The sequence below is a fragment of the Zalophus californianus genome, chromosome 15 (genome assembly GCF_009762305.2).
Source record: "Zalophus californianus isolate mZalCal1 chromosome 15, mZalCal1.pri.v2, whole genome shotgun sequence".
Lineage (NCBI taxonomy): Eukaryota > Metazoa > Chordata > Mammalia > Carnivora > Otariidae > Zalophus > Zalophus californianus.
The window spans coordinates 88,952,339-88,963,971 of record NC_045609.1 but is presented as its reverse complement, the minus strand read 5'-3'; the positions used below and the strand labels follow the sequence as shown (position 1 = coordinate 88,963,971).

The 11,633-nt window shown below is 49.7% G+C and overlaps 1 protein-coding gene across 1 annotated transcript; it reads right to left on the bottom strand.

Moving 5' to 3' along the window:
* Positions 1-1,592: 1,592 nt before the first annotated feature.
* On the bottom strand, positions 1,593-11,381 carry LOC113923429 (cytochrome P450 2E1). Its single transcript, XM_027596150.1, has 9 exons — positions 11,180-11,381; positions 10,096-10,255; positions 6,568-6,717; positions 6,120-6,280; positions 5,538-5,714; positions 4,931-5,072; positions 3,369-3,556; positions 2,796-2,937; positions 1,593-2,020 (listed from the first exon to the last, which is right to left on the bottom strand). Exons 1-9 carry the CDS (start codon positions 11,354-11,356, stop codon positions 1,833-1,835), a joined length of 1,485 nt encoding a protein of 494 aa, XP_027451951.1. The 5' UTR covers positions 11,357-11,381; the 3' UTR covers positions 1,593-1,832.
* Between the last annotated feature and the right edge of the window lie 252 nt (positions 11,382-11,633).

Here is an 11,633-nt window from a genome sequence, read left to right as displayed (position 1 = left end):
AGCTGGTCCTCCTCAGTTTGTGATTTGTCAGTCTGTCAATGTTGGTTTTGCTAGTGCTTCATGGTGGGTAAGATGGCACACACATCCTAATCCTAGAACCCGTGAATATGCTACCTTACATGAAGAAGGGGCTTTGAATGTGTGATGAAATTAGGAACTCTAAGACAGGGAGACTATCTTGTGTTATCTGGGTGGGCCCATTACTGTCACAGGACCCATATAAGAGGGAGGTGGGAGGGTCAGCCAGAGAGAGATTGAAAGATGCTACATGGTTGGCTATGAAACATTATTCATTTTATTAAGGAACACTTATGCAGGACTTTCGGTGTGCCCCACAAGTTCCAAAGACTCTGCATACCTACACTGTCCAGCCCTCATACTTATTGCATAGAGGGGCCTCCATCAGGCCCAACCCACAGATGGGCAGTCAAAGCATGAAGGCTGAGCACACAGGGGGCTTTGGTGGGAGCCAACAGGGTGGGGACAGAGTTCTTGTTCCAAATTCCTCTACTGCTTCACCACATTGTTTAGTTCACTGAGCTGATTAATGATTTCCTCATTTCTGCCTTATTCCACACAGATTCCCCCGTGAGGCTAGAGTTTTTGTTCCGGGTACAAAGTCACATTTTAATGTTAAGAGATAATAACAGATGTCTGTGTTGACTTTTCAGACATAGTTTAATCTTTAAATATAGCACATGATGCTGAGAAGTGAGCCCAAAGAAACAACTTCATATCCTAGGGACAGATGGTAGTGGATACATTTTTGACATGGCTAACAAGCTTTCAAAAAATAGAGCTACCCTATGATCCAGCAATTGCACTACTGGGTATTTACCCCAAAGATACAGATGCAGTGAAAAGAAGGGGCACATGCACCCCAATGTTCATAGCAGCAATGTCCACAATAGCCAAACTGGAAAGAGCCGAGATGCCCTTCAGCAGATGAATGGATAAAGATGTGGTCCATATATACAATGGAATATTACTCAGCCATCAGAAAGTATGAATACCAACCATTTGCATCGACATGGATGAAACTGGAGGGGATTATGCTAAGTGAAATAAGTCAAACAGAGAAAGACAACTGTCATATGGTTTCACTTATTTGTGGAACATAGGAATAGCATGGAGGACATTAGGAGAAGGAAGGGGAAAATGAAGGGGGTGGACATCGGAGGGGGAGATGAACCATGAGAGACTATGGACTCTGAGAAACAAACAGGGTTTTAGAAGGGGTTGGGGAATGGGTAAGCATGGTGATGGGTTGTAAGGAGGGCATGTATTGCAATGAGCACTGGGTGTTATACGCAAACAATGCATCATGGATCACTACATCAAAAACTAATGATGTACTGTATGGTGATTAACATAACATAATAAAAATAAATGCAGAAATACAGAAATTCACAAAAAAAACCCAAAGGTATATTATTTTTCCCCTTTTCCAAACTACAAAATAGCATTTGTATTCTTTTTTGTGGACCGTGGTGACTGGGTACTTCTACTTTCCTGGAAGAGGTACATTTACATTACTACAGTCTCACTCACCCTTGATCCAGGGACCCCAACATAGACCCAAGTAGGTCATAGTTTGTTTCAATTTGTTTAATTAGTTTTACACAATCTTTTTTGGACTTCGCTGTCAAATTTCATCTGATGTACGTAACTCTGGAAAGCAGCACCTCTAGCCCAATTTCTTCCCTGTGAAGCCCTGAGTACTTTCACTGAGACTGTGCAGGGAGGGTCTTCCTGGAGGCACCGAGGGGACATGGGGGGAGCAGGAAAACTCCAGGTTTGCATCGAAGAGCCTGGGGCTGGGGTGGGACTCTTCAGCCCGAGCGGGGAATGACACAGAGTTTGTAATGGGGTGGGATCTTGGCAAACCCGACTGTGATGGGATTGAGGTCAATATCCTTGGGGTCAACAAGAGACTTCAGGTTAAAGTGCTGCAGAACAGCGGACAAGAACAGGAACAATTCCATGCGAGCCAGGCCTTCTCCAACACACACCCGCTTTCCTGGAAATGACAGTAGTGCTGCTGAGACTCTGAGGCAGCTTCAAGACACAGCAGCACAGGTGAGGCAGCAGCAGGGGGCGGGGGGCTGTGGCTGTGGGTAAACTGTCACCCTAAAGCAGAATGGACCCCTCCTGCCCCTTGGAAGGAAGCACATAACACCTTTCAGTATAAGAATATCCATGATAGACATATTCAGGGACCAGCCTTCATACAGCTTCTGTCACCAGGACTCAGCAGCATAAACCTACGTGGGGTTGGGAGAGTGATCTCTGCCCAGTGCTCACCCTGACATCTCTCAGAAAAGAAGTAGGGCCACAGCCAGAAGCCAGTGCTCTAACCTTGAGTTATCAAGTTGGTTACATACTTCCCTCCCACCAACCACTGAAGAAAGGCCCTGGAGGAGACCAAGGGCCCGAGAGAGGGCACTGGGACACAGCCTAGGGAAGGCCAGATGGTTCCGTGAGTCCAGGTAACCAAATGTTAGGTTTTGTTTACTAACCTTTGTTTAAAATTATGGAGAATTATGTAATGCAGTTTTGAAAGATTTTCACTAAGTCCTATTAAATAGAGTTTTAGCACTGGATGAAGAGAAGTATCTGCTATGAAGTAAGAATAATTCATCTCATTCCCAGGAACTCTGGTAAGAAGGTGTCATTTAACCTCTGTGAACAGGGGAGAACACACTTGGGTCCCTCATACAGGTGCTTAACTATGGCGGAGAGCAGGAATTGGGGACAGTTCCCTAGGAAAGGCCCTACATCTTCACTCTTCTTACCTGCGGAAAATGCCTTGAAATAGTCACTATACTTGAACTTTCCATTTTCATTCAGAAAGTGCTCTGGCTTAAACTTCTCTGGATCAGGAAATTCTTGGTTGTCAAACAAGACGGAGTCCAGTGTTGGAATTACAACAGTGCCCTAGAAGGAAAAAGGCCTGTGTCAGTCAAGTTAACAAAACATGAGCTTTCCACTGGGATGCCCAGTGGGGGGAGTCGTTTGCTTAAGGACTAGATGGAAGGCAGTCAGGGCTCTGGTCTAAATGGTGACAAGAGCTCTAATCTCATCAGAGGAGGAGCTCACAGGCTAGATGTTAACTGTTGTTGGTTTCTGAGGTTGGGAAGAACCACAAACCCCAGGCATTGGCCCAGAGGGCCCCTTGCAGATTTTCTCCATTCCTTGGTCACCAGGTCCATGTGAGGACTGCTGGGGAAGCAGCACTCTGTGGGGCAGAACGCAGGCCTGTCACCCACCATTCAGCCACATCTGCCAAAGGATCCTTCCTTTTGGTGGGTTAGCTGATGGGCTGGCAGGGAGGTGCTCATGGTGTGCACTCCAGGCTCATATCTGACCTTGGGGATGACGTATCCTCTGAACACCGTGTCCTGGTTTGCTTCATGGGGCAGGTTGGAGGGCAGGAGGTCGATGAATCGCTGAATCTCATGCACCACGGCATCCATGTAGGGCATCTCTAGCCTGTCCTTGATGGCAGGGATTCGACTTGGCCCAATCACCCTGTCGATTTCTTCGTGAAGTTTCTCTGCCAAGATATGAATAGAATAGATGTAAAGGATAATTGCCAGACTGGCTCGGCACCCCTCCACCCAGCAGATGCTTATGGGAGCACTCTCAGCAGTGCTTTGGGGTGTCCTGGATACTTTGGATCCACAAATGCCAATGAGAGCCACACTCTGTGAGGCTATTTAAGTCTCTAACGCGTGTTAGCCTCTAGCTGATCATAGCTAATCCAGTTCTTGACATTACACCACAGGAGTAGAGAATAACAAAAAGGTCTTAAAAATTTCAGTTGAAGGGAAATCTCTGTCTTAATTATGACCCCAGGCTGGTTTACTGCAACCTTCAGGAAGTGTGGAGGTGAAAGACAGGATGGAAACAGATACACGTGGCCTTCTGCATGAAGAACGAGGGAGCACCAGGACTACCCCCCAGGCTGGGCGACCCTTTCTTTGACAAGTTGCTGGGATAGCAATACATTGAGTGAATGACAAAATTGTGTACCATGTGGTTCCCAGGTAAAAATGTAAAACACGTCCAGTATGGCTGGTATGCTGATACTGAACAAACATTAAATGTATAAAGTCGAGCACAGAGATGACACAGTCCTGGGACAAGTCTGGGGGGGCAGACAGGGGTCCCAAGGAGGGGCTTTGGCAACCTGTTTTCAAGAGCCCTGAAGCAGATACTGCAAAGGCTAACACATGTTCCATTTGGCAGTGGTGTAAGGGTGTCAGTCATATTTATTTTCTTTTTCTCTATATTGGAGATTACTCATAATTAGTCATGTAAAAGTTTTTCAGTCTAGTTCCCCCAGTACAGACTGGTCAGAAGTTCTCTCAGATCTGTGAAAGGCTTTGCTCCAGAGACTTTTGGCTCCTTCACCCCTCACCCTCCTGTGAGACAGAAAATGCAATGGCTTTGGGGTCAGATCTGATCCTGAACAGGTGACATTCCACATCCCCGGGGGAAATTACCTCATATCCCAAAACACCTGCCCTAAGAGCACAGTGTATGTCAGGGCTCACGCTATGCCTGGCACATAGCAGGAGCCAAATTATCATTAGCAGCAACAGCCAGCATGCCTCAGGGTAATGGGGCTCCCTGGAGCAGGGCCCAGGGGCCTGGCCGCTAGCCATGAGGACACCCTCTCCCTGGAGCAGGGCCCGGGTGTGAGCCAGTGGGGTGTGAGGAGTTGGTATTCAAGAGTGCCAGGCTCTTGATGTATACCCATCATATACAAGAACACGTCCACTGAATTCATGCAGTGATCCCTATGTCACTGCCATGAGGATTAACAAGCAATGCCAATTTCCATTCTGCAGACAGAAAGCTTCACCCTAAATGCTCCAGCCTCACAATCCATGGCCCCAGAATCCTTGCCTGCTACTTGGCATACCTTCGATCTCTGGGTATTTCATGAGAATCAGGAGCCCATATCTCAGAGTGGTGCTGGTGGTCTCTGTACCCGCAAAGAACAGGTCAGCCACGGTCACAGCAATATTGTCCAAGGTGTACCAAGGCTCTGCACTGTATCTTTTCTGCAGATATTAGAGACAGACAGGGACTCCATAAGAAGATGTCTTCAGGTGGATGAGAGACCTCTGTCTCCCTCAGGTGTGCATGAGGGTATCCCATAGAGACATGATCGTCTCCATGGCACAGTTAGGGAAATCAAGGCTCCCAGAAAACTGGCTACAGGCTCATGCACCCAGCCCCACAGCCACTGAGGGCTCCTCCAAGAAAGCCGTCTTGCTGGCCAGCACCATGGACAGTGTGTGGTGTTTGAGTTTGGCCAGGAAGGCTGGCTGTGTCCCCACACCTTTAGGAGCAGGTGTGATGGTCATGTGAAGCCAGTGTGAGTTCAGACCAGGAGCATCAGAATGTGCTCATGTGGGCCCAGCAGTGTCACAATGTCAGTCTGAAGCATGCACGTGCATGCCCCCACCCCACCAGCAAACACATCTCCCTTCATGGAGTCTGTGGAGCTAGGGTCTGCACGGTACCTTCCGCAACTCCAGGAGCAGGCAGTCAGTGAAGTCTCGGAGGCAGTTGGGGTCCAGCGACTCCTGGTGCTCCTTCACTCTTTCTGAAGTGTAATTTTTTATTTCAGACACATTTTTAAATACTTTTCGATGGCTTCCAGGCAGGTAGTGCAGATAGCTTGGGAACATGTTATAAAGCTAGAAAGAGAGAGAGAGGGAATTTCTATTTTTTTTTCCAGATGCAACATGGTTTTGTGTACTGGGCTAATTATTTTCTCCAACTTGAATTATGGACATCATATTGTATTATTTAGAACATTTTGGCTCACAGTATCTTTTTGGCACCTCGTTGTGGGGTGTGTGAGGTCACGTGTTAATGGGGCCCTGTTTCAAAGGGTAAAACAGCCTCCCGTGGTCAGCAAGGGAAACATCAGGCCCCATCGATGTTTCCAGAAGCAACATCCAGGCTATGGAGTTGCACAAGCCCTGGCCGTCCTCTGGCTTTTGTGGGCCTATCTGCCTGTCCCCCAGTTCCTGCCCTTGTCCTTTTCCTAACCTCAGTGAAGCAACCCCGGGCAGGTGCAAACTGGGGGGGGGCCTCACTTGGAGCCAGTTCGTGCTGAGCAGGCAGAAGTTCTCATTGAAAAGCCTCTGTATCCTCAGACCTGTCTCATCCATGTAGTCAAAGTGCTTGCAGAAGAGGATGTCAGCGATGACGTTGCAGGGGGCAAAGCCCAGGAGAAAGGTGGGGTCGAAGGGCTGGCCTGGAAGACAGGGGAGTGGTCAGGGCAACTCCCACCCACTAACAGTTTCCAGCGCCTGTTAGCTGTCATCCTAAGCACCCCCGTAATTCTACGAGGCTTGTGGGAGCCTACTGGGGGTCCCTATACTTTCCAGTTATTCCAGATGAACACACTGGACATGGAGAGGACCCTGAGCTGCAGACAGTGTCTGTGGATTAAGGCAACCCTCTTGGTGCCAGCTGGGCCTCACGGGTCCACCAGGGCTGCCCCCCAGGCTGAGTGTGCAAGGACCTGGCAGTCACACGCACCCTGGGTGCCCCTGAGCGCCTCCAGCAGGAAGGGGATCTCCCTCTGGATTCGTTCCTCGTTGCCACGTTTCCCCATGCCATAGTCCCGGAGTATGGTCAGGGAGAGCCGCCGGGTGTCCTTCCAGCCGGGTCCATTGTTGAAAGTAATCCCTAGGGAAGAGGGGACAGCAGAGGAGTTACTGCAGACCCCCTGGGGCAAAGTGACAAGGCGAGCAGCTCCAGGTGGGAGGGACCCAAGTGGCAAACTGTCCAGCCTGGGCACCCAAGCACTAGGGCTGCCTGGTGTCCAAAAGCTTGACTGGTACCCCTGAGGCTGGCTTTCCACCTGACATTTCACCTCCCCCAGTGTTCTTCACACCATCAGTTTACTGTCTTTTTCCACTTTGCCCGGAGTCTTTACACATGAAACAAAATCACAGCTGCCCACCAAGAGAAAGCCCCCAACCCCTTTCCCAGAAACTTTCCCATTTCCACTGGTTTCTAACCTCCACACTACAAATCAAAAAGTGTCCTTACTAAAACCTGAGCTGTCACTCAGCTCCCAGACTCTGCCAACCATCGGATTTGGGAAGACCTCATGGACATCCCTCTTGGAGGTGCAAGCAGAGGTCTGAGGAAGGCCGAAGCATGGCATATTCTAGAAGGAAGTCTGGTGGGCCTGAGAGGTACCAGAGGTGTCACATGAGGGGGAGGGGGGGACCTGGAGCTGTGAGATGGGGGGCAGGAGGGACCGGAGGTGTGAGATGGGGGGGAAGAGGGACCGGGAGGTGTGAGATGAGGGGGGGGAGGAGGGACCCGAGGTGCGAGGTGGGGGGGGGAGGCGGGACCGGAGGTGCGAGGTGGGGGGGAGGAGGCGGGACCGGAGGTGCGAGGTGGGGGGGGAGGAGGGACCGGAGGTGTGAGGTGAGGGGGGGACGAGGGCGGCAGCACAGGCTAGACTAAGGTCTAGTTCCACCCTGAAGGGAACATGAGGTAGAGACAAACAGGTGGTCCCACCACGTGGTCCGTAACTGGGTGTGAGTGCTCGGAGGGTACACAGCACCCAGGGCCATACTTAGAGGTGCTGTTTGCCAGGTTAAACACACAGCTAGGGATGGTGTTTGGGGGTCCTGCATCAGGTCTGTGCATGCAGAGCTTTGGATTCCTGCAAGATGCTTTGGAGCCTGCTGGGTGGATGTAGGGGACACAGCTGGGCAGCCGGGGAGGGAACCCAGGGCATATGTGACCATACTCCCGTGTGTCTGTGGGATCCACGATGGTCTCAGCAGGAGGGCAGCCTCCATCTTCCAGTGCCTGCAGCAGAGGGGTTGACCCAGAACACAGGGCAGACAAGCACACACCAGAGTGTGTGCACTCAAGAGGCCAGAGGACATAGCTGTGGGCTGAGGACCCAAGAAGCTGGCAGGGAAGGCAGGAAGAGGGCGTGCCTAGTGGGCCTTCCCAAATGGCTGTGACATGGGGACTGGGGGGGACGGACAGGGAGGCAGACAATTCTAAAATAGTATCGGGAAGAATTGTGTGGCAATGGGAAGGTGGAAGAAGCCAGAAAATGTGAGGAGAAGACAGACAAAGACAGAGACAGAGAGAAAGAAACTGAGAGAGACAAAGACAGAGACAGAGAGATAAGACAGAGGGATAAAGGGGGAGACAGAGAGATTGAGACAGAGACAGAGAGACAGAATGACAGAGACAAAGAGAGACAGAGTGACAAATACAGAGACAGAGAGACAGAGACAAAGAGACAAGACAGAGGGATAAGGGGGTGACAGAGACAGAGAAACAAAGTGACAGAGAGACATATAAACACAGAGACAAAGAGACAGAGAAAGAGAGAGGAACAGAGAGAGAGAGACAAAGAGGGACAAAGAGGGCGACAGAGAAACAAAGAAACAAAGACAGAGACAGAGAGACAGACAGAGACAGAGAGACAGACAGGGAGATCCCAGAGGAGCCAAGACTTTGGAAACCAAAACAGGCTGAAATGGAGACAGTAATGCTTCTGGGTCAGAGCCTCATAAACATTCACTGAAACGAAATTTATTGAAATTAACATGGGCCCTGTGCTCAATATTATGCTGATAATTAACATCTGCACGATTATGCCTGGGGAATCAGAGGTATCCCATTTATAGGGTCTGGCTACATGGGACATGTGAAAATAGGACTTGGGAGCCATAGGCAGGACAAAACCCCCTTGAGTCCAACGCATGGAATGTGAATATGGCCCTTGCCTGGCTGCATTCAGGGGCCCATGACTTGGACCATGAGTGGCAGATAAGGGCTCCCTGGAACCAGGATGGAGCTCCTTAACCCCACAACTCCTGCTCTTGTGGTGCAACAAAGCTCCTCTTGTGTTAATGACAAAGACTGAGGAAGTTAACTTTGTTTTTGACAACCCCAAAGGAGTAAAAACCCACAATGTCCAAGAAAGAAAACGAAATGCCATTGATAGTGACAGGGTATGACCTTGTGAATGTAGATGGGAATAGGGGATGGCACCATAAGAACAGCAGATGCAACTGTAAGCATGTCAATTTGAAATTTCTGCATAAAATGGATACAGGTTTTCTAGAGATTTGTCATCAAAGTTAACTTAGGAAAAACTAGAAGCTTCTGCGTTTTGTAGGGTAGATGGGACACTGCTTTATTTCTAATCTGCTTTAGAATCTCATTAAAACGACAGTGAGCAAGTGGAAAAGAATCAGTGCACAGGGTCAGGAGACAGACAGTGGTGGGCAGCATGCTCACAGGGCTGTGAGCTGGAGGAGCTGTGAGCAGGCGCCCCCATGGGCTCCAGGATGTCCCAGGAGACACAGGAGGTAGGCGCTGGAGTCAGGAGTCTGGACAACACTCAGATAAACATCAGATAAACACTCAGACCACCAGATCCCTAATACAAGGTAACAGGGCCTATTCTAAATATGGGAAGCCAGGGCTCAGGAGACATGGGCTGCAGAAGAAAGAGAGGTGACACTGGCAAGACGGAACCATGTGGAAGTCCCTTTGTGAGCTGGGACTGCTGTGCTCAGAACAGCGCAGGTTGGGTATCAGAGGTCTCCAGGTTTAGAATGTGAACTGCAGCTGACCTAAGCCCCACAAACAAACAGGGTGCCCAGTGGGAGTCAGTGCCTGATCTTAGGTGAGGGGCCTCGGAGCATGGAGCACCAACACCCAGAAGCAGGTGAGGCTGTCAGTGAGAAGAGCTCCCCAGACTGAGGCCTCAGGAGGCTGGAAGGTCTGTGGGAGGAAGGAACAGCTCATTTGCTGGAGGCCTTTCCCCTCTGTGGTATCTCTTTATAAACACATCTGTACTGCTGGTCAGAGTGTGGGTGCTGGAGGTCCTGTTTTTTTGGCTACAAGTCTGTGATAGTAGCTTTCAATAAAGTGTATACTGAGCACCTGAACTGTTGAGGGTCTCTTTACTCTTGTTTTGTTGTGCTATATGCTATGTGATCATCAGCCCTGGTATTTCAGAACCTGGCTCCCACCCCACCATGGGGGGGAGGCGCTCTGAAAAGCACAGCTCACCTCTGTCCTTGTGCAACTGGAACGCAAAGACTTCTCCTCTGCCAGAAAGGTCATTCTTGTGGTCAAGCAGAGCTTCCTTCACCGCCTTGTAGCCATGCAGGACTACGGTGCGCTGGGAGCCCAAGTACACGGTGAACACTGGCCCGTACTGCTCTGCCAGCTGCAGGGACCAGCAAGGAGCCAAGTGAGACCACTGGGAACTTAGGAGGTGAGCCAGGCTTAAAACCCAAAGTTGTTGACCAACACAGATGGATCTGGGGAAAGACAGTCATTGTCCAGCCTGACTTGGGAAGACCCTTCCCATAGAGACTTTCTTCTGCAGGGAGAAAGGTTCCAGCATACCTGGGCTCCTGGGCACAATTAACTTGGTGGGCTGACTCCTGTCCCTCCCAGGAGGATCCTTTGCCAACATCTGCCCTATCACCCCCACTGTTTGCTGTCCCCAGTCAAAGTCCTAGACCCCAGGGTGCTGCAGGAGGGCCTTGAGCCAGCACTGTCCTGACCTCCACAAGCCCAGCCTCCATGGTGCACAAAGTACTATCAACATCTCCCTTACCTCGAACATTTCCCACACATATTAGGTGCCCTATAGCATTCTTTTATTAACTCATGTAATAGATTTAGCAACTCATTCAGTTTTTAGATTTGTTAGCTCATTCACTGTTCACAACAACTGTAGACAGAGGTACCACACAGGTTGGTTGACACCACTTTTCACCCTGTTCTTTGGTGTCTACAGTGTGCATCTGATGTAAATGCATGGCCTTCCTTACACTGCAGGGGGTGAACAGCAGCAGCCCCAGACACACTGGCCTCACCAAGCCAGCCAGTGACAGAGCATTTAACCCATGGCTCAAGCAGAGGCTTCTGTGGCCAGCCATAGCCAATGCCCACTCAAGGGCTCCATGCCCACACTGTACCACTAACTAAATATCATTAATATCACTCTTGGATGCTACTGTTAAGTCAGTTCACTCATAACAAGCTGGTATTGAATAACAACTTGTCTGACAATAAATTGAATGCAAACATACTACATCTAACCCCTGAATTCTCCTCCCCTAACCAACAATATTTCTCTTACCTTGGTGAAAGATTTTGGAATATTCTTTAAATCCAACTGAAGAAGATTCCCTATAATGGGCAGTGGAAAAGGGCCAGGGGGCAGTTTCCAGCTGCTGTAGATCTGCTTCCAGATAGAGATAAGCATTAGGGTGGCCATCCACACCAGCAGGGCAACTGTGATGCCCAAGGCAGCCATGGTGCCCTTGGGGTCACTGCTGACTTGTGGGAATGCTCTGAAGAAAGGCAAAGCTTTTATAATGCACCCTCGGGAAGGAGGGTGACCAGCCAACCAATGCCATCTTCCTTTTCCTCTGGCCCAAGATATTAGTTTATTATTAGCTACGGTTGGCCATCATTTCAAAAGCTGATTCACATAGTGGTTGCATCCAAGAAACTCTATCCTGGCGCCCACCTTATGATGCTCAGGTTCTGTCAACACTGGATGCTGGCACTTGCACCAACGTCAGCAAACA

Excerpts from the sequence above, each read along its gene's own strand:
- LOC113923429 (XM_027596150.1), bottom strand. The coding sequence starts at position 11,356 with ATGGCTGCCTTGGGCATCACAGTTGCCCTGCTGGTGTGGATGGCCACC. Across the intron at positions 3,557-4,930 it reads GAAATACCCAGAGATCGAAG|AGAAACTTCACGAAGAAATC; the intron begins GTATGCCAAGTA and ends ATATCTTGGCAG. Across the intron at positions 2,021-2,795 it reads TTTCAAGGCATTTTCCGCAG|GAAAGCGGGTGTGTGTTGGA; the intron begins GTAAGAAGAGTG and ends TGTCATTTCCAG.